The 27,454-nt window shown below is 36.4% G+C and overlaps 1 protein-coding gene across 2 annotated transcripts in view; it reads right to left on the minus strand.

Moving 5' to 3' along the window:
• The window catches only part of GCC2 (GRIP and coiled-coil domain containing 2), a 66,487-nt gene that overhangs the window by 24,859 nt on the left and 14,174 nt on the right, over positions 1 to 27,454 (minus strand). For both annotated transcript variants that reach the window (XM_047067842.1, XM_047067841.1), the window contains exons 10-17: positions 22,075 to 22,194; positions 19,162 to 19,326; positions 18,758 to 18,862; positions 17,721 to 17,883; positions 2,163 to 2,263; positions 1,998 to 2,075; positions 1,179 to 1,316; positions 152 to 273 (exon numbers count right to left, since the gene is read on the minus strand). In XM_047067842.1, coding sequence (XP_046923798.1) covers positions 152 to 273; positions 1,179 to 1,316; positions 1,998 to 2,075; positions 2,163 to 2,263; positions 17,721 to 17,883; positions 18,758 to 18,862; positions 19,162 to 19,326; positions 22,075 to 22,194 — 992 coding nt within the window. The remainder of the gene's footprint in view (positions 1 to 151; positions 274 to 1,178; positions 1,317 to 1,997; positions 2,076 to 2,162; positions 2,264 to 17,720; positions 17,884 to 18,757; positions 18,863 to 19,161; positions 19,327 to 22,074; positions 22,195 to 27,454) is intronic.

The following is a 27,454-nucleotide window of genomic DNA, read 5'->3' on the forward strand; positions in this document are numbered from 1 at the left end:
CTGGAGATAGTGAAGCCAAGACACCCTGCTCTCGTTGCATGTAAAATTCCACAGTCAAATGAAATCAGTCGGATTTTCAACATACTTGGTGGATGACCTATCTCAGGGGGAGGAAGGGAAAGCTGCATGTTTCTTTCAATTTTGACTTTACCTTTCTTGTTTAGCTCCCTCGGTTTCAGTCTGAGACACAGATTTATTTTTCTGTTGTTTTAGAACATTGTGAACGCGGACTTTGTAGTTCTCAAATTCAGAGGCTATAGTAGCTTGTTCTGCCTATGACATTTAAAAGAGAGAGAATAATTTTTCTATTGTGTTTTCTATTGTAACATAATCCTCTTATTTTCTTTCAGATTAATGACTTACAATGAAAACCTGTTTTAGAAAATGAATAAAATGGCTGACACTCTTTATCCCTTTGATTAACTTACCCTAAAAAGTGTGTTTCTGTTGGCCTTACACTTTTTAATTCTTTGAATGATATAATTTTGTTTGACAGGAGATGTTTCTACATGTTTTCCTCCCTGGTAGATTCATTGAGTACCCATAAATTTTGTAATGGCACTATTTTTGCCTTTGGAAACTTGGAAAGATTTTTACTTAAGATAGTCCCTCTTTTCATAAATACAAGAAAAATTAATTCAAAGAAATTAAGCTACTTGAACTTCAGATTTCCAAGGAGAGAGGGAAAAGTGAAATTCTAGGTCTTTCACTTTCCCAAGGTGATCTCCCATCACCCTTCTGCCAAAATTGCTTAGATGATAGCTGCACCTCTCACAAAGCTACTGTATTGAGTTTGTTTTGTATGCTGAAGAAAGCAGGCCCTCAGAGCCATTCTAGTAGAATGTTATTTTATAATCATTTGGCCCTCAGAAGCAACTATATGTTTTTTAGATTATAAAATTTAAAGAAAGTAACTCTTACATACAGAAATTGCAAAACAAGGTTAAAATGGAAACATGTACCTATGTCTTCCCTATTAACAACAACAAAAAAAAGGTTATGCACATGACAGGATTGGGATGGGGTTGGGGTTAGAGTCAGATGAGCTGCACCGAGTTTTCCTCTAGTAAGTGCTCTTAAATAACAGCAAACACTAAAAGGCCAGACCACAGCCCTCCCGTGAACTGCTTGCTAGGTGATAACAACACCTGTCGTCTGTGTCCATGTGAAGCATGTACCTTGGCAGCGTGGCATTCTTCTTGAAGGGCTGTCACTTTTTGCTGGTATGCACTCAATGTGCGCTGGTGCTGGTCTGCAGAGGTCTTCAGCTGTTCATGAACTTTATGTTTCTCAGAGGTTATGTCAGCCAGCTGAATCTGGGACAAAACCTTTCAATTAAGCTCTAGCAAATTGGATCCTCACTAATTAAAGATGTTCCTTTAAATAAACTTGAGTTTTGGATCATGAGTATGTATAAGGTATAAAACTAAATAGAATTTAAAATATCTATTATTATTAAAAGAGTAAAGGCAATATAATAGAACATTTCCCCAATAAATTCAGTTTTCCTTAAAATCAATCATGAAAAATCATAAATTCCAGACTACTTGTTATAGTTCAATGTTTAATTGAATATATCAAAATATTATATAAATATAAGTTATAAAAATATATATAATAATGGAAATATACATACATATGTATACAATATAAACATATGAAACCATTTTATAAACTGATTCTTGTGACTGCACTATCATTTAGAAAGCTCAGATACAGCTCTGGGGCTGTGTTGATTTTGTGTTGCACTATTCTTAGTGCATTAAGGATTTTCAAATACATGAAGAGAATCTAGCTTAAGCTAAATGGGATACTCCAGTTATATGCCATACCTGGCTTACTGCTTCTACTTTTTCAAAATGTTGAGGAAGGATATTGTGGGGAGGGGGTGGAAATGTGTGTGGGTATATAAATATATGTACATAAGGATATTTAGAAAAATCCCTACATGGTACCTTACTTCTTTTGTAAATCCTCAGAAGTAAAAAGAATCTTACTTTATAGACTTCTACTTGCTGCTGGCTTGCCTCCAGCTCACCCTTTAAAGATGCTTGAAGTATTAAGTGATCAGTTTCCTAAAGAATAAGAATCCTGGTTATATTTAGAAAAGAAGGGATTTATAGATACATAAACTGAAATATGAAAATGGGAAATTAACATACTGCTTGCTTTGAATCTGCCAGTTCTTTTTTGGTTTTCACAAGCAACTGCTTGATTTTGGTATTCTTTTCCTCAGATTGTTGCACTGAAGACTGTAGTGAAGCTAGCAAAGGAAATAATTTCAGAAGAGGTTGAACAATTTTTATGAATGACTTTAAATAAAGAAATGACAAGTCTTTTCTTTGTATTAACCCATATTTAAAAGAAACTTGTCTTAGCCTTTTATTATGGAACATTTCAAATATACACGACAGCAGTGCTAACAGTGTAATAAACTCCTGGCACCCCTCTCTCAGCTTTAACAATTACCAATACATGGCCAATCTTATTTCACCCAGAACAGGAATCTGGTCTGCAAGCTAAAATCTGGCTGCTGCCTGTTTTGTAAAGAGTTTTATTAGAACACAGTCAAGTTCATTTATTTACATATTGTTCACATTTGCTTTAGTACAACAATGACAAACTTACTAATGGCGATAGAGATATGATATGACCTGTAAAGCCTAAAATATTTACTGTGTGGCCCTTGAAAGAAAAAGTTTGCCAGCCACTAACCTATACCCTTACCTATTCCTTATGCCCTCACTGGTTTTTGGGTGATTGTTTTTGTTTTTTGTTTTTTTGGTTCTTCACAAGAAATCCATTGAACTGTAAATATTTCAGTATACATCTCTTAAAATAAAGTTATATACTTAGTGTATAACTAAAAGATAAAAGCTTTACTTTTAAGAAGTACCTCAAAAGAGGTGCCATGTATTTCCAATTCTATCACAGCAGAGGCACATACCTGGTTGTCTGTTTTTGTGGTACTAATTGTTTTATGGAATGGGACTGTCAGTGACAGTTCACTAAGGAACAAATAAAACATGATAAAAACAAAAAACTTTTATGCTAACAGAGGTAAAAAAAATCATATAGGAATAAGTGGATTTACTGTCTAGATCACAGGTGCCCAACTACAACCAGCAGGCCAAATCTGGCAACAGCCTGTTATGAAAGAGACGAAGAGTGTATGATAGAGACCACGTAGCCTGTGAAGCCATGGAGACTGACTTCCTGGTCCTTCAAGAAACAGTGTGCTGGACACCTGGTCTAAGCCAATTACATGGGCACTATGTAATTGTGCTACTAAAGTATATTATAATCAATGATTAACTTTATGTAGTTGTACTACATGTAAATATGAACACATATACTTTAAGAATATATCTTAACTATGACTTTTTATAAGTCTAATTTAGTTAACTTCTGGCAACTATTTGCTCAGTTCTGAAAAGCATTTTCTAAAGCACAAATTACATATAAAACCTTTGTTAAGTGCTTCAGGAATTATGATAAGATACAGTAAGTTCCTGAGCTCAAACCGTCTAAAAATGAAATTGGGGGATAACATTTCACATGATAACATAAAGCAAGATATAAATGTATGAAAGAAATACAAAAGGCTACAGAGATCCACAGGAGCCAAAGGTTATATAAAGTTTGCACAGGACAAAAAAAAAATTCATAGAATAGGAAACACTGAAGATTAGGAAGGATTCCCAAACGTGGGCATGATGGCGGGAGTGCGAGGGCATGAAAGGAGATTTCCTTTAGATATGAGATATACAGTTACAGAGTGGGGATAAATGTTGGAGGGGTTTCAGATTAAGATGTGTGTTGCTAATTTATTAAGCAACCTCCCCCCCCCGCCCCCAGAACATTGTCTGGACGTTTTATCTCTTTCCTACTCTACCACATCTCCTTACCCAGCCTTCCAAGGCCCTTCCTGCCATTAGCCTGGCAGCTTTTGGCAGATTCTACACCATTCCATTTAATCCAATATGTTGGCAGACCAATCTTCCCCCACTGTCTTTAAAAAGGGCCCCAATACATTCTTCAGGTACTTTATGAACTGGATCAAAAATGTCTTCCTAATCATACCTCACTTCTCCCTGGCAGGTCAAGTCTTTCACTCCAACTGATCAAGACTTCCAAAATTATGTTACTTCTTTTAACTTTTGCTTGTACCATGGCTGCATAAAGGAATACGCTTTCCCTGTCTGCTTTTTCTCTCTAAACCTTACCTTCAGGACTCACCTTGAGGCCCAACTTGCAATTGTTTCAGTCTACAGAATCTCTCTCCTCTGAACTCTAGTACTCACTTCCTGTACCACTTATTTCTATACTTATTTATTGAATGAATATCTTTTTTTTAGTTTTTCCAAGGTATCAATCAATCTTCTCTTTCAGTTTAGTTGATGATCAAACATACACGTAATAACTAATTCATAAAACCAAATGTTTGTAGAAGGAAGACGGTGGCGTAGGAGGATGCTGGGCTCACCGTGTCCTGCTGGTCAATTAGATTCCACCTACACCTGCCTAAATAACGCAGAAAACCGCCAGAAGACTAGCAGAACGGAGTCTCCGGAGCCAAGCGCAGACGAGAGGCCCACGGAAGAGGGTAGGAAGGGCGGCGAGGTGAAGCCCGCTACACGGACTGGCAGGAGGGAGCCGGGGCGGAGGGGCAACCCGTCGGCCAAGCAGAGGCACCGAGTCTGGCTTGCAAAAGTGGAGGGGCCAGACAGAGTGTGTTCAGACAGCAAGTGGGACTTAGCATCTGATCGGAGAGCCGGAGGGCTGGAGGACAACAGGAGGTAGAGTTGTTGAGCCCCGGACAACAGAGCTCAGCTTGGCTGGGAACAGAGGCGCTGCCAGTGCCATCTCCCTCGCCCATCCCCCAGCCAAAATCCCAAAGGGAACCAGTTCTTGCCAGGGAACTTGCTTGCACCTGGCAAACACCCAACGTTGTGCTTCTGCGGATCCATCCGTCTGGCAGCAGGTCTGACACCCTCCGGTGCCGCAGGGCCCCTCCTGAAGCAGATCACCGAAGGATAAGCGAGCTGAGCCTGCCCCTCCCGCCCCTGTACACCTTGCCAAACCACTCCAGCTAATACACCAGATCCCCAGCACCACAAGCCTGGCAGTGTGCAAGTAGCCCAGACGGGCCACCCCACCCCACAGTGAATCCCACCCCTAGGAGAGGGGAAGAGAAGGTACACCAGTCTGACTGTGGCCCCAGGGGTGGGCAGGGGGCAGACATTAGGTCTGACTGCAGCCCCGCCCACCAAATCCAGTTATTCAAGACAGCACAGGGGAAGTGCCCTGCAGTTCCTCACCACTCCAGGGACTATCCAAAATGACCAAATGGAAGAATTCCCCTCAAAAGAATCTCCAGGAAATAACAACAGCTAATGAACTGATCAAAAAGAATTTAAACAATATAACAGAAAGTGAATTTAGAATAACAGTCATGAAATTAATCGCTGAGCTTGAAAACAGTATAGAGGACAGCAGAAAATCTATTGCTACAGAGATCAAGGGACTAAGGAATAGTCAGGAGGAGCTAAAAAATGCTATAAACGAGCTGCGAAATAAAATGGAAACGACCACGGCTCGGATTGAAGAGGCAGAGGAGACAATAGGTGAACTAGAAGATAAAATTATGGAAAAAGAGGAAGCTGAGAAAAAGAGAGATAAAAAAATCCAGATGTATGAGGGGAAAATTAGAGAACTAAGTGATGCACTAAAGAGAAATAATCTACGCATAACTGGTATTCCAGAGGAGGAAGAGAGAGGGAAAGGTGCTGAAGGTGTACTTGAAAAAATAATACCTGAGAACTTCCCTGATCTGGGAAAGGAAAAAGACATTGAAATCCAAGAGGCACAGAGAACTCCCTTCAGACGTAACTTGTATCGATCTTCTGCACGACATATCATAGTGAAACTGGCAAAATACAAGGTTAAAGAGAAAATTCTGAAAGCAGCGAGGGAAAAATGTGCCCTAACATATAAAGGGAAACCGATAAGACTTGTGACGGATCTCTCTTCTGAAACTTGGCAGGCCAGAAAGGAATGGCAGGAGATCTTCAATGTGAAGAACAGAAAAAATATGCAGCCAAGAATCCTTTATGCAGCAAATCTGTCATTTAGAATAGAAGGAGAGATAAAGGTCTTCCCAAACAAACAAAAACTGAAGGAATTCGTCACCACTAAACCAGCCCTACAAGAGATCCTAAGGGGGATCCTGTGAGACAAAGTACCAGAGACATCACTATAAGCATAAAACACACGGACATCACAATGACACTAAACCCATATCTTTCTATAATAACACTGAATATAAATGGACTAAATGTGCCAACCAAAAGACATAGGGTATCAGAATGGATAAAAAAACAAGACCCATCTATTTGCTGTCTACAAGAGACTCATTTTAGACCTGAGGACACCTTCAGATTGAGAGTGAGGAGATGGAGAACTATTTATCATGCTACTGGAAGTCAAAAGAAAGCTGGAGTAGCCATACTTCTATCAGACAAACTAGACTTTAAATTAAAGGCTGTCACAACAGATGAAGAAGGGCATTATATAATAATTACAGGGTCTATCCATCAGGAAGAGCTAACAATTATAAATGTCTGTGCACCGAATATGGGAGCCCCCAAATAAATAAAACAATTACTCATAAACATAAGCAACCTTATTGATAACAATGTGGTAATTGCAGGGGACTTTAACACTCCACTTACAGAAATGGATAGATCATCTAGACACACAGTCAATAAAGAAACGAGGGCCATGAATGATAATTGGATCAGATGGACTTGACAGATATATTTAGAACTCTGCATCCCAAAGCAATAGAATATACTTTCTTCTCGAGTGCACATGGAACATTCTCCAAGATAGATCACATACTGGGTCACAAAACAGCCCTTCATAAGTATACAAGAATTGAGATCATACCATGCACACTTTCAGACCACAATGCTATGAAGCTTGAAATCAACCCCAGGAAAAAGTCTGGAAAACCTCCAAAAGCATGGAGGTTAAGGAACACCCTACTAAAGAATGAGTGGGTCAACCAGGCAATTAGAGAAGAAATTTAAAAATATATGGAAACAAATGAAAATGAAAATACAACAATCCAAACGCTTTGGGATGCAGCGAAGGCAGTCCTGAGAGGAAAATACATTGCAATTCAGGCCTATCTCAAGAAACAAGAAAAATCCCAAATACAAAATCTAACAGCACACCTAAAGGAACTAGAAGCAGAACAGCAAAGGCAGCCTAAACCCAGCAGAAGAAGAGAAATAATAAAGATCAGAGCAGAAATAAACAATATAGAATCTAAAAAACCTGTAGAGCAGATCAACGAAACCAAGAGTTGGTTTTTTGAAAAAATAAACAAAATTGATAAACCTCTAGCCAGACTTCTCAAAAAGAAAAGGGAGATGACCCAAATAGATAAAATCATGAATAAAAATGGAATTATTACAACCAGTCCCTCAGAGATACAAGCAATTATCAGGGAATACTCTGAAAAATTATATGCCAACAAACTGGACAACCTGGAAGAAATGGGCAAATTCCTAAACACCCACACACTTCCAAAACTCAATCAGGAGGAAATAGAAAGCTTGAACAGACCCATAACCAGTGAAGAAATTGAATCGGTCATCAAAAATCTCCTAACAAATAAGAGTCCAGGACCAGTTGGCTTTCCAGGGGAGTTCTACCAGACATTTAAAGCAGAGATAATACCTATCCTCTTAAGCTATTCCAAAAAATAGAAAGGGAAGGAAAACTTCCAGACTCATTCTATGAAGCCAGTATTACTTTGATTCCTAAACCAGACAGAGACCCAGTAAAAAAAACAGAACTACAGGCCAATATCCCTGATGAATATGGATGCAAAAATTCTCAGTAAGATACTAGCAACTAGAATTCAACAGCATATAAAAAGAATTATTCACCATGATCAAGTGGGATTCATTCCTGGGATGCAGGGCTGGTTCAACATTCGCAAATCAATCAACGTGACACATCACATTAATAGAAGAAAAGATAAGAACGATATGATCCTGTCAATCGATGCAGAAAGGCAGTTGACAAAATTCAGCATCCTTTCTTAATAAAAACCCTTCAGAAAGTCGAGATAGAAGGAACATACTTAAACATCATAAAAAACATCATAAAAGCCATCATAAAAGCCATTTATGAAAAGCCCACAGCTAACATCATCCTCAATGGGGAAAAACTGAGAGCTTTTTCCCTGAGATCAGGAACACGACAGGGATGCCCACTCTCACCGCTGTTGTTTAACATAGTGCTGGAAGTTCTAGCATCAGCAATCAGACAACAAAAGGAAATCAAAGGCATCCAAATTGGCAAAGATGAAGTCAAGCTTTCACTTTTTGCAGATGACATGATATTATACATGGAAAATCCGACAGACTCCACCAGAAGTCTGCTAGAACTGATACATGAATTCAGCAAAGTTGCAGGATACAAAATCAATGTACAGAAATCAGTTGCATTCTTATACACTAATAATGAAGCAACAGAAAGACAAATAAACTGATCCCATTCACAATTGTACCAAGAAGCATAAAATACCTAGGGATAAATGTAAACAAAGATGTAAAAGATCTGTATGCTGAAAACTTTAGAAGGCTTATGAAGGAAATTGAAGAAGATATAAAGAAATGGAAAAACATTCTGTGCTCATGGATTGGAAGAATAAATATTGTCAAAATGTCAATACTACCCAAAGCTATCTACACATTCAATGCAATTCCAATCAAAATTGCACCAGCATTCTTCTCGAATCTAGAACAAGCAATCCTAAAATTCATATGGTACCACAAAAGGCCCTGAATAGCCAAAGGAATTTTGAAGAAGAAGACCGAAGCAGGAGGCATCACAATCCCAGACTTTAGCCTCTACTACAAAGCTGTCATCATCAAGACAGCATGGTATTGGCACAAAAACAGACACATAGACCAATGGAATAGAATAGAAACCCCAGAACTAGACCCACAAACGTATGGCCAACTAATCCTTGACAAAGCAGGAAAGAACATCCAATGGAAAAAAGTCTCTTTAACAAATGGTGCTGGGAGAACTGGACAGCAACATGTAGAAGATTGAAACTAGACCATTTCTCACATCATTCACAAAAATAAACTCAAAATGGATAAAGGACCTGAATGTGAGACAGGAAACCATCAAAACCCTAGAGGAGAAAGCAGGAAAAGACCTCTCTGACCTCAGCTGTAGCAATCTCTTACTTGACACATCTCCAAAGGCAAGGGAATTAAAAGCAAAAATGAACTACTGGGACCTTATGAAGATAAAAAGCTTCTGCACAGCAAAGGAAACAACCAACAAAACTAAAAGGCAACCAACGGAATGGGAAAAGATATTTGCAAATGACATATCAGACAAAGGGCTAGTATCCAAAATCTATAAAGAGCTCACCAAACTCCACACCCGAAAAACAAATAATCCAGTGAAGAAATGGGCAGAAAACATGAATATACACTTCTCTAAAGAAGACATCCGGATGGCCAACAGGCACATGAAAAGATGCTCAACGTTGCTCCTCATCAGGGAAATACAAATCAAAACCACACTCAGATATCCCCTCACGCCAGTCAGAATGGCCAAAATGAACAAATCAGGAGACTATAGATGCTGGAGAGGATGTAGAGAAAGGGAAACCCTCTTGCACTGTTGGTGGGAATGTAAATTGGTGCAGCCACTCTGGAAAACAGTGTGGAGGTCCCTCAAAAAATTAAAAATAGACCTACCCTATGACCCAGCAATAGCACTGCTAGGAATTTACCCAAGGGATACAGGAGTACTGATGCATAGGGGCACTTGTACCCCAATGTTTTATAGCAGCACTCTCAACAAGAGCCAAATTATGGAAAGAGCCTAAATGTCCACCAACTGATGAATGAATAAAGAAATAGTGGTTTATATACACAATGGAGTATTAGGTGGCAATGAGAAAGAATGAAATATGTCCCTTTGTAGCAACGTGGATGGAACTGGAGAGTGTGATGCTAAGTGAAATAAGCCATACAGGGAAAGACAGATACCATATGTTTTCACTCTTATGTGGATTCTGAGAAACCTATCAGAAACCCATGGTGGAGGGGAAGGAAAAAAAAAAAAGAGGTTAGAGTGGGAGACAGCCAAAGCATAAGAGACTGTTAAAAACTGAGAAGAAACTGAGGGTTGATGGGGGGTGGGAGAGAGGGGAGGGTGGTGATGGGTATTGAGGAGGGCACCTTTTGGGATGAGCACTGGGTGTTGTATGGAAACCAATTTGACAATAAATTTCATATATTGAAAAAAAACAACAAAAGAACCCCAAATGTTTTATTGAAGGAATATAATCTAGAGTTCTACCATTCAATGCACCAAGAACACAGTTGGAAAATATGGTATGTACATAAGAAGAGATACATGCATAGTGAATTGTCTGGAAACTCTACAGTCGTTTCGATTATCTGAATATGTTATTTTTTCCCCCCTGGATGCAGGCAGATATCAGAACTCTGCATATGTGGCTTCATTCCTTTGTTTATTCATGGAATCACGTTTATTCAGCTATGATTTGGCTACAGGTTGAATGAAGTACCCATTATGAAACATTCATGGGAGATTTGTTACTTTATTTATTGTGGGGATGCCATTGAAAATACAAATCTGGATTATCTGGATTATCAGTGGTTTCTGTTAAAAGTAAATATAAAATGGATACTGGGTTTGAAAATTCCCCGAGCAGACAAAACCATTTAAGTCATATAACTGAAACTTATTTAGCTTATTGTGCAAAACAAGTGAACTTGTCATATGGGAACCCCCATTGTAATAACCAATCATTGTAAAGGTTAAATTTACTTATTTTCACTTTACAAGCCTATCCTGTAAGGTAATACCCCTGGGCTATCAGTCTCTGAATTGGAAAACTCCCATTTTGTGAAATGTTCTTATATGCACACGAGATTCTTACTAAATATTATTTATTGATTTGGTGGTTTTAATTTTTGCTATTTCTGGATGTTTGACATTCCTAAGGTAGCATTAGCTTCAAAATCACATATGAGACTATTGAAAACACTGATTTTATTAAAAAAACCTTTTTTTTTACATTTATTTTTATTTTTGAGAGACAGAGGGCAAATAGGGGAGGGGAAGAGAGAGAGAAAGATACAGAATCAGAAGCAGGCTCTGAGCTATCAGCACAGGCCCCAACGGTGGGTTTGAACCCACAATCATGAGACCATGACCTGAGGTAAAGTCAGACGCTCAACCAACTAAGCCACCCAGGTATGCCTGGAAAACACAGATTTTAATGCCCCACACTTTAAGATTCTGATTCTTTACATCTGTGCCTGGGCTTTCCAAAAAGCTCTCCAATACTGTGTGATATTCAAGTTAGGTCTAGGACCATTCAAGTTATGGTCTGGGACCACATAACACAGTGTTTCTTTCATAAAAATGTCTTTAAAGAAAATTTTTTTTTTCATTTTTCATGGACAGAGAGACAGAGCACAAGTGGGGGAGGCGCAGAGAGAGGAGACACAGAATCCAAAGCAGGCTTCAGGCTCTGAGCTGTCAGCACAAAGCCCAATGCAGGGCTTGAACTCACAAACCGTGAGGTCATGACCTGAGCCGAGGTTGGATGCTTAACCAACTGAGCCATCCAGGCACCCGCTTTTATAAAAATGTCTTATAAAAAGTTCTCTCACACATCTCAGTACCAGGAAAAGCTATGTTTCTGGCAATTATCACATTTGTTTTAATATTGTGGCTATTATAAACCCTGTACCTGAGAATGTTTCTGTCTTTGTATGGTTTCTGGGAAACTCCAAGCCAATTTATGGAGACCAAAGTGATACCAAAAGCGCACAGACATACACTTTATGTCTTGATCTTATGTCTGACTTTACTGTATAGTCCTATATCTCAACATTTGCTTTTATCTCATTTCCTCATCATTTATATATGTGAAATATTGTACGGTAGTATCTTTGCAGCCACCTCAAGTCATTTTATGGGACTTCTGCTTCTTGTCATGTGGGAGTAACAAGTCTTAGACTTACTTTCCACCGTAATCAATTAGAAAACTGAACAAAATATATGAAAAAAAATCCTGCTTTCTGACATTAGACAATAAGCACTATAGAGCTGTGATCCCTGAGAGAAGGTAAACAAGGTGAGCCCTATTACAGTCCCAGCTTTCGGTCAGGAGGCAATTTCTAGACTGTGGTACAGAAAGGGACTCCCAAACAGAGCAGTGGTCTTGTTGAGATTCAAAGAACAATAGCTTTGGAAAGAACAGTGAATAGGGAACTATAATTGGAACAATTCCCAGGGCTCACAAAGGGCTATAAATTGTTCCAACCAGCCAGAGTAAAGAGACTTTGTTTAATACATAGGCACTCAGTAGACATCAGAAGATCCCTATTTTAGTAGAGAGGCTGAACTAAATCTGTATGAAAGGGCTCTCTACACTTGTCCTAAAAAATAAAAAAGAAGGAAAAACAAGCCACAAAAGAATAAAACTGATCTATAAATGCCTGCCAAAGTTTAACTCTGTAAGTGAATACAAAAAATCTAGCTCTCAACATGTAAAATTCACATCCAATTAAAAAATTATTTCCCATGCAAAGAAGCAGGGAATTATTACTGATAACAGGAGAAAAAAAATTCAATCAATAGATTTAGAACAATAAATCACAGAATATGCTTAAAGACTGGAAGGAAAATATAATGAAGAGATAAATGGAAAACAGGAACAAAAAAAAACACAAATGGAATTTCTGGAGATGAAAAATATAATACCTCAAGAAAATATCACTGGATGGTAATAAAATATTAGACTCTGGAGATGAGAGAATTTAAAAATTACTTACTAATAGAAACAACTAGAATAGAAACTATATTATATTTAATAATAGAAAGTACCCAAAAAGAAGCTCAGAAAGTGAAAAAAGAATAGAAAAAATGAACAAATTATCACTAATCTATGGTGATATATCAAGTGGTCAAATGTGTGTAATTGGAGTCTCAGGGGAAAAAAGAAGGAGGATTTAAACAAGAAAGAATAAAGTAAACAATGGCCAAAAATATGATCAACTTGAAGAAAACTAGAAAATCTAAATACAGCAAAGAAATGCAAAAAACCACAAGCAGGATATAAACAGGGAAAGAAAACATAACAAGGCACATCATAAAATTCTATACCCAGCAGAACTATCTTTCAAAAATGAAGGCATTCTCCCCTCAAAATGACGAAACGAAGGAATTCATCCCAAAAGAAAGAGGAGGAAGAAATGACAGGAAGGGGCTTAACTAACACAGATACAAGCAAGATGTCTGAATCAGAATTAGAATCATGAAATAAGAATACTAGCTGGAGTCCAAAATAGATTAGAATCCCTTTCTGCAGAGATAAAAGAAGTAAAAGCCAGCCAGGATGAAATAAAAAATGTTATAACTGAACTGAAATCTCGAATGGATGCCATGGCATCAAGGATGGATGAGACAGAGCAGAGAATCAGTGATATAGAGGACAAACTTATGGAGAATAATGAAGCAGAAAAAAAGAGGGAGACTAAGGAAAAAGAGCACAATTTAAGAATTAGAGAAATCAGTGACTCATTAAAAAGGAACAACGTTAGAATCATAGGGGTCCCAGAAGATGAAGAGAGAGAAAAAGAGGTAGAAGGGTTATGGGAGCAAATCATAGCAGAAAACTTTCCTAAGCTGGGGGAAGACACAGACATCAAAATCTAGGAAGCACAGAGGACTCCCATTAGATTAAAAAAAACCCAACTGTCAACAAGGCCTATCATAGTCAAATTCACAAAATACTCCGGCAAGGAGAGAATCATGAAAGTAGCAAAGGAAAAAAAGTTCTTAACCTACAAGGGAAGACAAATCAGATTTGCAGTAGACTTGTCCACAGAAACTTGGCAAGCCAGAAAGGAGTGGCAGGATATATTCAATGTGGTGAATCAGAAAAAATATGCAGCCAAGAACTCTTTATCCAGCAAGGCTGTCATTCAAAATAGAAGGACAGATTAAAAGTTTCCCAAACAAAAATTAAAGGAGTTCATGACCACTATACCAGTCCTGCAAGAAATTTTAAGGGGGGTTCCCTGAGGGAGAAAAGACTAAGTAAATAAATAAGTAAGTAAGTAAATAAATAAATAAATAAAATAAAGACCAAAAGGAACAAAGACTAGAAAGAACCAAAGAACACCAGCAGAAACTCCAACTCTACAAGTAACATAATGGTAATAAATTCGTATCTTTCAGTGCTCACTGTAAATCAATGTATTAAATGCTCCAATCAAAAGACATAGGGTGACAGAATGGACAAGGAAACAAGATCCATCTATATGCTGTTTACAAGACACCCACTTTAATCTAAAGACACCTTCAGATTGAAAGTGAGGGGATGGAGAACCATCTATCATGCTAATGGTCAATAAAAGAAAGCCAGAGTAGCCATATTTATATCAGACAATCTAGACTTTAAAATAAAGACTGCAACAAGAGATGAAGAAGGGCATTTTACCATAATTAAGGGGTCTATCCACCAAGAAGACCTGACAATTGTAAACATTTATGCACCAACTGTGGAAAGACCCAAGCATATAAATCAATTAGTCACAAACATAAAAAACTCATTGATAACAATACCATAATAGTAGGGGACTTCAACACCCCCACTTCCAGCAATAGACAGATCATCTAATCAAAAAACCAACAAGGAAACAATGTCTTTGAATGAAACACTGGACCAGATGGACTTAACAGATATATGCAGAAGATTTCATCCTAAAGCAGTGGAATATACATTCTTCTCTAGTGCACATGGATCGTTCTCCAGAACAGACCACATATCGGGACACAAATCAGCCCTCAACAAGTACAAAAAGATCGAGATCATACTGTGCATATTTCAGACCACAATGCTATGAAACTTGAAATCAACAGTCAGTAAAACTAAAAGGCAACCGATGGAATGGGAGAAAATATTTGCAAACGACATATCAGATAAAGGGTTATTATCCAAAATCTATAAAGAACTTATCAAACTCAACACCCAAAAAACAAATAATCCAGTGAAGAAAAGGGCAACAGACATGAATAGACACTTATCCAAGGAAGACATCTAGATGGCCAACTGACATATGAAAAATGCTCAACATCACTCATCTTCAGGAAATACAAATCAAAACCACAATGAGATACCACCTCACATCAGTCAGAATGGCTATAATTAATAACTCAGGCAACAACAGATGTTGGCGAAGATGTAGAGAAAGAGGAACCCTGTTGCACTGCTGGTGGGAATGCAAACTGGTGCAGCCACTCTGGAAACAGTATGGAGTTTCCTCAAAAAAGTAAAAACAGAACTACCCTATGACCCAGCAATTGCACTACTAGGTATTTATCCAAGGGATACAGGTGTGCTGTTTTGAAGGGACACATGCACCCCAATGTTTATAGCAGCACTAGCAACAACAATCAAAGTATGGAAAGAGCCCAAACGTCCACAGATGGATGAATGGATAAAGAAGATGTGGTATATATAGACAATGGAGTATTACTCAGCCATCAAAAAGAATGAAATCTTGCCATTTGCAAGTATGTGGATGGAACTAAAGGTATTATGCTAAGCAAAATTAGTCAGAGAAAGACAAATATCATATGACTTCACTCTGAGGACTTTAAGACACATACCAGATGAACACAAGGGAAGGGAAGGAAAAGTAATATAAAAACAGGGAGGGGGGGAAAACATAAGACTCTTAAACATGGAGAACAAACAGAGGGTTACTTGGGGGGTTGTGGGGGGGGGATGGGCTAAATGGGTAACAGGCATTATGGAATCTACCCTGAAATCATTGTTGTATTATATAGTAACTAACTTGGATGTAAAAAAAAAAAAAAAAAAAGAATAAAATTTTACAGTTAAGAAAAAAATGAAGGCAATTTTTTGGGGGTGAAAGACATGACAGAATTCAATACCTACAGCCCACAGTACAAGATATGTTAAAGGAAGTCCTTCAGGCAAAAGGAAAGTCATACTTGATGAAATCTGGATATACATGAAATGAAGAGCAACAGAGATGGTAAATATGTGGGTAAATAGTTAAAAAATTTTTTTCTAGTTTTTTATTTCTTTAAAACAGGGATTGGAAAATGTTTTACATGGTGAGGTAATAAATATTATAGTGTTGCAGGTGATACAGTATCTGTTACAACTACTCTACTGTGTTGTTATAGCATGAAAGTAACCATAGGTGATACACACAAATGTACATGGTAATGTTTTTTTGCCATGTACAATGGTATAGCTAATAAAAGAGATAAAATAGCATCATATAAATTAATTCAAAAGAAGGCAGATAAAAGAGGAGAAAGGAAATGAATTACAAGAATAGAAAATAATCAGCAAGATAGATTTAAATCTAATCACATAAATATTTATGTTAAAAATAAATGACTTATATATTCCAATTAAATAGCAGAGACTCTCAGCTTGGAGAGAAAAGGAAGACTCAACTATATGCTATCTAAAAGGAATATTTTATAGACTTAGGTCACAAGCCGAAGGATAGGAAAAGACATGCTATGTAAACAATAAACAAAAGAAAGCTGGAGTGGTTACATTAATATCAAAGTGGACTTTAGAAAAATAAATATTACCAGTAATAAGACACATTTCATAATAATAGAGAAATTAAATTACCAAGAACAAGTAATGATTCTAAATGTAAATGTAGCTAATTCCAGAGTTTCTAAATATATGAAGCCAAAACTAACAGAAATGAAAAGAGAAAGAAATCCACAGTTATGTTCAGGAAATTCAACATCCCTCTCTCCATACTTGATAAAGCAGTAATCAGAAAATCATTAAAAATACAGAAAACTTAAACAGTCACCTAACTTGACTTAATTGACATTAGTTAGAACACTCTATCCAACAACTAATACAGTTGAACACATTGTTTTCAAGTGCCTAAGAAGCATTCACCAAAAGAAATCTTATTCTGAACCCTAATACAAAACTGAATAAACTTAAAAGGACTGAAATCATGCAGAATATGTTTTTTAACTACAACAGAATTCAGTTAGAAATCATTAACAGAAAGATATTTGAAATTCCTTCAAACAAATTAAATAACACACTTGTAAATAACCCATAGGTCAAAAAAGAAATCCAAAGGAAATTTAAAAAATCTTGAGTGGAATAAAAAGTATAACATACCAACTTATGAGATGTGGCTGAAGGAGTGCCTGGGGATATTTAGAGCTTTAGGTGCATACATGAGAAATCATTTTATGGAAAGAATGGAATGTAATCACCTTATAAAGAAGGTTTAATTGCTATTTGATGTTCCTACTCTGCTGACAACCAGCAAATCGTGGATAAGACCATTTCTTACCTTTGTATCACTCACATAGCAGGTACTTAAGAAATGTTTAAGTAAGTGAATGCATTATTCACCAACGCGGACTGTACACACCCAAACAAAACATGGTTTTACAACCCTCCTGGTCCTTAAGAATAGTGAGCATTGTGTGAAAGCTCTGGTTGGCAGTCAAAGACTGGTGAAATGAACAACTAATGTTTCTGCCCTGTGTTCTGTTATGATGAAATTATTGTAAGTTAAAGTGAATTTTGTTTTACTCACCCATTTCTTCTTGCAGGGTTTCTTGTTTCTGCTTCTGAATTTTTATTTCTTGCTCCAAATCTTCTATCTTGCTGTTTTTATTAGCTAACTTTTGATTTAGTTCTTTCATCAAACGTTCATAATCAGCTATTTCCATATTCATCAATGTGGTTTGCTGGGCATCCTGCACATATCAGAAATAAAAGATCCACATAATAGTAGATCAGTTGATTTGCAAAACTGTTAATTGCATAATTATAAATTATGCCACAGGAATAAACATATTCTATTATGCTTTTCTGTAATATGGAAAGTTTACACATATGAACAAACTAGAAATTGGTACTTTCTAATTTGTAATTTTATAAAATAAAATATTTTCTAATAGTTTAATCTAACTTTCTCAGTTTCACTGAATTTCATCATAATTTTCATTAACCACAATTCATAGTTCTACCTATGGAGCTCTTATTTATAAAATATTAACATTGAAAAATTTTTTTAAATTAATTTATTTATTTTGAGAGAGAGAGAGCCAGGGAGGGACAGAGAGGGAGGGGTAGAGAGAGAATCCTAAGCAGGCTCCATGCTCTCAGTGCGGCTCAATCTCTTAAATTGTGAGATCACGATCAATAGTCAGACGCTTGACCAACTGAGCCACTCAGGTGCCCCTAAAATATTAACATTTTAAGCAGCTCTTACAGTACTTTTCTTTTTGGCCTCATCTTTGAAGAAGTAGAGAAAAATTAGCCAAAGTTTTAAGTATAATACAAATTCCCATTTTTGACATTAATTAGATCTTCATGTGTCATAGAATAATCCTGTACAAAAAATGAAGTATCAAACCAAAATCTAATCATTTTTGAGCCTAGATTCTTCTGAAAAAACAGGACTGAGAGAAATAAGTTAAACTTGCAATTTTTTGAGGCTGACAATTTACACATGATTATTTTGGTACCTCAAAAACCTTATTTTTGACATATTTCCTTTCTAAACTATTAGAATAGTTTAACACTGTGAATATTGATCTTAGTTTTGAATTTAGTATTTTATTTTACCTTTCTAACCAGCTCTAATTCTTGCATAGTTTTCTGAAGCTGTTTCTTTTCCTTCTGAAGTTGAAGCTGAAGTTCTTCAAGTTCATTTACAGAACTGGCATGCTCCTGAAATTAAAAATAAAAATATTGCCACCTCATCCCCCCAAGCCAACTAGCATTAAAAAAAGGTATTTGTAAGGGTCTATAAAATGAATTTGACATACTAAAATACAAAAAAAAGCTTGAAAACCTTTTAATATTTAAAAAATGTGCACCCCAAAATTATATCTTGGGATTCTCAAGTTCATAGTTCACATACATTAGGGAATTAATGAACTCTGTTGTATTCATAGTCTTTCCTTCACTTAAGTAATATAATACAAATATCACTATATAACAAATTAATCCCATGGGACTGTTTGTACCTTTATCTTCTGTTCTTTCTGAAGTTTTTCGGCTTCCAACTCTTTGTCTGCCACTGCTTTGGCTTTTTGGACTTCTAATATCTGTACTTCTAATAACTTTGCATTAGACTGTAGTGTCTCAATACGAGCCAGGAGATCTTCATTATCAGAATTTAATTTTTCACACTAGAATGACAAATGTTCACTACTGTAAACATGCAGAAAAATATGTACAAGACAGGAAGAATAAAATAATACATTATGAGATTATGGCACAATTTGAAAACTGAAGATTTCAAAAACAATTCCACATAATGTAAAATTGAGAAGTCTAAAACACTATTGTTAAAATAAATTTGGCAAACATTACAAGAGACCACAAGCACTGGCAGAGGAAAAGCAAAAAAGAAACAAAACCAAAAATACCCCAGGGAGCTGAGATTAGAGCAGTAGATAAGACAGGAGAGTTGCCAGCTGTTTTGTCATAGTCTTCCCCCAACAGGGGGAAAAAGAAAATGCAATTAAGTTTATATTAAGTTTAATTAAAAGTTTTTATGCAAAAATACTGAAATTTAGACATATTTATTACAATTTTCATGTTTGCTTTTACTCAATTTAAAATTACCTGAAAAGTCCTTTCAACCAAATGGGTGTGTAAGGAATGTACCTCAACATAATAAAGGCCGTATATGACAAGCCCACAACTACATCATACTCAATAGTGAAAAGTTTTTCCTCTAAGATCAGGAACAAGACAAGATTCCTACTTGTGACATTTTTATTTAACATAGTATTAGAAGTCCTAATCACAACAATAAGCAAGAAAAAGAAAAGGCATCCGAATTACAAAAGAAGAAGTAAAACTGTCACTATTTGCAAATGACAGGATACTATGTATAGAAAACCCTAAAGACTCCACCAAAAAACTGTTAGAATAAACAAATTCAGTAGAGCTGCAGAATACAAGATCAATATACAGAAATCAGTTGTGTTTTCTATACACTAATGACAAACTATCAGAAAGAAGAATTAAGAATAAACAATACCACTTAAAACTGCATCAAAAAGAAAAAAAGTACCTAGTAATAAATTCAAAGAGGTGAAAGACTTAAAACTTTAAGACACTGATGGAAGAAATTGAAAATGACAGAAATAAATGGGAAGATATTCTATGCTCATAGATTGGAAGAATTAATATTTTTCAAAAGTCCAAATATTGTTATCCTGACCAAAGCAATCTACAGATTCAATGCAATCCCTATGAAAAATTCAATGGCATTTTTCAGGGAACTAGAACAATCCCAAAATTTGTACAGAACCTAAGAAGAGCCCAAATAGCCAAAGCAATCTTGAAAAAGAAGAATGAAACTGGAGCTATCATGCTCCCCAATTTCATACTATATTACAAAACTATAGTACTCAAAACAGTATGGTACTGGCATAACAGCAGACATGCAGGTCAATGAAACAAAGAGCCCAGAGATAAACCTATGATAATATGGTCAATTCACTTATGACAAAGGAGCCAGGAATATACAATAAGAAATGTACAGTCTCTTCCAATAAATGGTGTTGGACAAGTTGGATGTCCACATGCAAATGAATGAAACTGGACCACTACCTTCATCTTACACAAAAATTAACTTAAAATGGTTTAAAGATTTGAACGTAAGACCTGAAACCATAAGACTCCTAGACAATGGCAGTATGCTCCTTGACACTGGTCTTGTCAATGATATTTTGAACCTGATACCAAAAGCAAAGGCAACAAAAATAAAAATTAACAAATGGGACTGCATCAAATTCAAAACCTTCTTTATAGCAAAGGAAACCATCAACAGAATGAAAAGGCAACCTATTGAATGGGAGAAAGTATTTGCAAATCTTATATCTGATAATGGGTTAACAGCCTAAACTTGTACAATTCAAAAGCAAAAAACCAAACAATTCGATTTAAAAATGGGCAGAATATCTATACAGGCATTTTTCCAAAGACATACAAATGGCTAACAGGTACATGAAAAGATGTTCAACATCACTGATTATCAAAGAAATGCAAATCAAAACCACAATGAAATATCATCTTATATCTGTTAGAATGGCTATCATCCGGAAAACAGAAACAGCAAGTGTTGGCAAGGATGTGGAGAAAAGGGTTGGGAATGTAAATTGGTGCAGCCACTGTGGAAAACCTTATGGAAGTTCTCAAAAAATTAAAAACAGAACTACCATATGATCCAGTAATTACACTTCTGGGTATTTATTCGAAGAAAATAGAAACACTAACTCAAAAAGATATATGCACAACCACATTTACTGCAGCATGACTTACAATGGACAGGATAAGGAAACAACCTAAGTGTTCACTGATGGATGAATGGATAAAAAACATGTGGTATATGTATGTATGTATGTGTATGTATGTGTATATATGAAATGGAATATTATTTGGCCATACAGCCATACAGAAGTATGAAATCTTGCCATCTGTGGCAACATGGATGGACCTTGAGGGCATCAAGCTAAGTGAAATAAATCAGAGAAAGATAAATACCATATGATCTCTCATATATGTGCAATTAAAAAAAAAAAAAAACGAAACAACTAAGCTCATAGAATATGTGGTTGCCAGAGGCACAGGGTGGGGGTGGGTGAAATAAGTGTAGGCAGTCAAAGGTTATAAACTTCCAGTTATAAAATAAATAAGTCATGAAATGTACAGCATGGTGCTATAGTTAATAACACTGTATTGAATATTTGAAAGTTGTTAAGAGAGTAAATCCTAAAAGTTCTAATTACAAGGAAAAAAAATTCTGTAACTACGTATGGATAGGTGGTAACCAGACTTCAAAATATATGCAAATCATGATGTACACCTGAAACTAAACTGATACAATGTTGTATGTCAATTATACCTCCACAAAATTTTTTTACCTGAAAAGTTGAATTCCTTAATTGTCTTGTAAGTTCTTCTATGTGATGTTCAAAATTATTAGCACGTTCTTTTTCCACATCCAACTGCTCTGACTGCTTATCATATTCTAATAAAAGATTCTTCAATAAAAAACAAAAGGATTTAACTTTAGACAATTATACATTTGACCAATCAGACTATATTACCAAACCATCTTGATATAACATTTGAGTCCATTCTGAAAGTTTAAAACGCTTAGCTAAGTTCAACATTTGACAGAACATCTAATTGGCACTGTATAATAAAATTAACATAGTTCAGAGGACTTTAGTATGGGATGGAACTATTAAAGGGCAAAAGGATTTTACATTTATACAGTACCAGCAAGTTAAATATATTCTAGTCATCAATAAAAATAAACTCCTGTAACATAAACAAAATTTAAAGAGGGAGGAGAAAAAGCTTAACCTGGTGGCCTATTAACTCCACCTAAAGAATTGTGATGAGGGAGATGTTTCAGGCCTGGCCTAATATAAGGTATAAGTGCTAATGGAAGGACATAGGAAGATATTTCATACAATCAGTGTCTCACTCTCTGTGGCAAGATGTTTACCATTTTTTGGACTCTAAAACCAATGGAATTTTGATATTTTTGGTTGGTCCCTACTCAAGAACAAAATGCCCAGGCTGACCTTTTTGCAACATACTGGCAAATTAGGTTATCCTCCAAAGTATGTAAATGAGATTCACTGTTTTGAGACTGTGTGTACTGTTTTTTTTTTCCCCCTCCTCTAATAAATCCTGCTTTTGCCTTGGTTCTTGGAAAACTACCGACTGTTCTTCACATAATGAATTTGTGTACAGAATAACTAACAAAATCTGAGTTTTCTTTGAAAGTTTACTTTGGAAAGCCTAAAAAGTGACCTTCATCCAGACCAGGACTTCTTGAGTCCTTCCCAGGCTCCTCTGGGGTTTCATGTGTGACAATTATAGGCTCTTTCCAGCTCTTGCTTGCCAAATCCGATTCTTGGCTAAGTGTAATTTTGTTTCTAATTCTGATTTATACATAATCAACTATTATCCACACTAGTAGCTGAATGTTGGGATCTGAGTTTCAATTTTATGGTCTACCCATCTAATGATCGGCAAAAAACGGGATGTGGGAACCAAAAATCTGGCTTATATATATATGTTTGTCCATGTTTATGTGTCTGAGGGTTCTGCTATTTCCTGGCTTAAATGAATATGGGGTTGAGAAATCATTTATCTTCCACAGAGAGAAGATTCCATGCTGTTTTTGTATTTCGTGCAGATTCCTCTAAGTCTATAGATCAGAGATCTTTATCTTCTTAAACTCTATCTCATCTTCATTTTTACTTGCTATGGTTCTAATAGTTGTCAAGAGCTGCAAAAATGGGATTCCTATAACAAAGCTGACTTAAATAAATAATGGCTCGCCACAGGAAATTCTGACTATAATCACATATCATTCCTAAGGGGAGCACTGGAACAAAAAATGAATGCCATGCGTGCAATGGTCTAATTTCCTCGATGCATATGCCTATATTGACTCCAAGCAAATGAATAATTACAAATTATCACTGCTTCAGAATTGTTGCACGTTCAGATCTTTTTTTTTTTTTTTTTAAATATTTTTAATGTATGTTTACTTTTGAAGGCGAGAGAGAGACACACACAGAATCTGAAGCAGGCTCCAGGCTCTGAGCTGTCAGCACAGAGTCCAACATGGGGCTTGAATTCATGAGCTGTGAGATCATGACCTGAGCTGAAGTCAGGCGTCCAACTGACTGAGCCACCCTGGCGCCCCTGTTCAGATCTTTAAAACAACAACAACAACAACAACAACAACAACAACAACAACAACTTAGAGGCATCTGGGGAACTTGGTTAAGCATCCAACTCTTTATTTTGGCTCAGGTCACGATCAAGCTCTGCATCAGGCTCCACACTGAGCATGGAGCTGGCCTGGGATTCTCTCTATCGCTCTCTCTCCTCCTCCTGTTCATGTGTGCGTGCACCTGCTCTCTTTCTCTTAACATAAACGTTAAAAAACTGATAAAAATGATTATTTTAAGTGATATGAACACTGAAAAAAGAAACTGGCCAGGTTCACAAGTCTACAAAATTCCTCAGCATCCTAATATTGATGTTCCCTGAGGAACCTAATGGAGCTCAGTTATGTCTATTTTTATAAAAAATGATCATGATTCTTAAACATATCAGCAGGACCGATTTAATTGTACATCCTGTTGTTTCCTCACAAATGGAATCCCTAGCTTATTCAAAGACTGAGAAAATTCTACAACTATAAAATGTATTTTTAAGTTTATTTATTTACTTTGAGAGAGAGAGAGAGAGGGAGAGAGAGAGCAAGCTGGTGAGGGGCGGAGAGAGGGACAGAGAGGGAATCCCAAGCAGCCTCCACACTGCCAGCACAGAGCCTGATGTGGGGCTTGAATAATCAACTGAGCCACCCAGGTGACCCTAAAATGTATTTTTGAAAATGTTTTACTTTTGAAAATGTTTAGACTTCATTTTTTTAAGAGCAGTTTTAGGTTCACACCAAAACAGAGAGGAAGGTACAGATTTCCCATTACTCCTCTACCCCCAAATGCAGAGCCTTCTATATTATCAATAATACATGGCACATTTGTTACAATGGATGACCTTACATCACCATCCAAAGTCCATAGTTTACATTAGGGTTCACTTCTGGTGTTGTACATTCTCTAGCTTTGGACAAATTTATAATGACATACATCCACCATTAATCAGTATCATACAGAGTAGTTTCACAACCTAAAAATCCTCTGTTCCATCTATTCATCCCTTCCTCCCCAACCACTGATTTTTTTGTTTTTAACTGTCTTTTCCCTTTTCCAACATGTCATGTAGTTGGAATCATACATTATGTAGACTTTTAAGATTGGCTTCTTTTGCTTGGTAGTAGCATGCATTTAAGTTTCCTTCATGCCTTTTCATGGCTTCATAGCTCATTTCTTTTCAGTGCTGAATGACATTCCATTGTCTGGATGTACCAGTTTATCTATCCATTTACCTACTGAAGGCCACCTTGGTTGTTCCCAAATTTTGGCAATTATAAACAAAGCTGTTTATAACACCTACATGCAGGTTTTTGCGTGGATATGTTTTCAACTCCGTTGCATAAACACCAATAGTTACTAGATCATATGGTAAGAGTAGGTTTAGTTTTGTGAGAAATTGCCAAACTTCTGTTAAAATGGCTGTACTATTTTGTACCCCCTACCAGATTTTCTGAATGAGAGTTCCTATTGCTCCATGTCTTTGTCAGCATTTGTTGGTGTTGGTGTTTCAGATTTTGGCCATTCTAATAGGCATGCAGTGGTTTTAATTTGCACTTCCCTGATGACATATGGTGTGGAATATCTTTTCATATGCTTATTTGCCATCTGTTTATCTTCTTTGGTGTAAGTTTTTTGGCCCAGTTTTAAATCAGGCTTTTTGTATTCTTACTGTTGAGTTTTAGTAGTTCTTTGCATATTTTAGGATAACAGTCCTTTATCAGATGTACGTCCTTTGCAAATATTTTCTCCCAGTCTATGCCTTCTCATTCTCTTGACATTATCTTTCGCAGAACAAATACTTATAATTTAAACATATATGTGTGTGTGTGTCTGTGTATGTATGTGTGTGTGTGTGTGTGTGTGTATACATATAGCTTATCAATTCTTTCATGGATCATACCTTTGATGTTCTAAAAAGTCATTGTTACACTCAAATTCACCTAGGTTTTCTCCAGTTATTTTCTAGGAGTTCACAGTTTTTTGTTTTACATGTAGGCTTATGATCCACTTTTGAGATAATTTTTGTGAAGGGTATGAGGTCTGTATCTAGATTCAATTTTTTTTTTTTTTTTTACAGGTGGATGTCTAATTGTTTTAGCACCGTTTAAAAGATTATCTTTTCCTCCACTGTCAAAGATCAGCTGACTATATTTATATGGGTCTATCTCTGGGCTCTCTATTCTCTCCTACTGATCTATTTATTCTTCTACCAATATCACATTGTCTTGATTGCTGTAGTTTTATAGTAAGTCTTGAAGTCAGGTTAATCCTCCCATTTTGTTCTTCTTCAGTATTGTTTTCTGAGTCTGACCTACATCATTTTCCTTCTCTAAGGAACTTTTAAAAATTTTAAGAGTTTATTTAGAGAGAGAGAGAGAGAACATGTGTGAGACTGGAGGAGGGGCAGACAAGGGGGAGAGAGAATCCTAAGCAGGCTCTGTGCTCTAAGCAAAGAGCCTGATGTAGGGCTTGAACCCACGAACTGTAACATCATGATCCGAGCTGAAATCCAGAGTCAGATGCTTAACTGACTAAGCCACCCAGGTGCCCTAAATTTTTAACATTTCTTGAAAGGCATGTCTTTCTTTTCCTATGAGCATTCTCATTATGCAGTTGTACCTTTTGTACTTGGCTCACCATTCTTTGATATTCTTTTTTTTTTTTTTTGTCTTTTGAAATCTATCTATATATATATATTTAATTTTTATTGGTTTTTGAGAGAGACAGTGGACATGTGTAAGGAGAGAGGGGCAGAGGAAGAAAGAATCTTAAAAAGGCCCCACGCTCAGCACGGAACCTGACACAGGAACCACAACACTGGGATCATGACCTGAGCTGAAATCGAAAGTTGGACACTCAACCGACTGAGACACCCAAATGCCCCTGAAATCTATATTAAAAAAAATTTTTTTAATGTTTGCTTATTTTTTGAGAGAGAGCAACAGAGTGTGAGTAGGGGAGGGGCAGAGAGAAAGGGAGACACAGAATCCGAAGCAGGCTCCAGGCTCTGAACTGTCAGCACAGAGCCCAATGCGGGGCTCGAACTCATGAACCGTGAGATCATGACCTGAAACAAAGTTGGATGCTTCACCGACTAAACCACCCAGGCATCTCTATAGTTTAAACAAAGAAATTGGCATACCTGGTCTACCCATTGATAAAAATTAATAAATTAGATTAAAATGTAAAGAAGCAAGCTGCTAATGGCTCATAAAAGACAAATGAGCCTATATTTAAATTTCAAATAAGTGTTTTAAAAAAATGGATGTGTCAAATACCTTTATATATTAAGGATATTAATCCCTTGTCATATTTTCATGTTAATTTTTTACTTTATATAGTTCAGTCTACCTTTTCCTTTGTAAATTCAATTGCTTTTAAGTTTAGGAACATATCTCATATCCAGCAGTAAAATGATTGTTTTATACCAGGTTTTAAAAAATCCTTTTCACTTTTCACAAAACTCTTTAAATCCACCTAGAATTTATTTTGGTGTGTGGGAGTAAAGTAAAAATCTAATTAATTATTCTGAAGTAGTTACCTAATTCCTTCT

Source organism: Lynx rufus, unplaced genomic scaffold (genome assembly GCF_022079265.1).
Source record: "Lynx rufus isolate CCGP_SWC_20201006 ecotype Redwood Valley unplaced genomic scaffold, mLynRuf1.p SCAF_8, whole genome shotgun sequence".
NCBI lineage: Eukaryota > Metazoa > Chordata > Mammalia > Carnivora > Felidae > Lynx > Lynx rufus.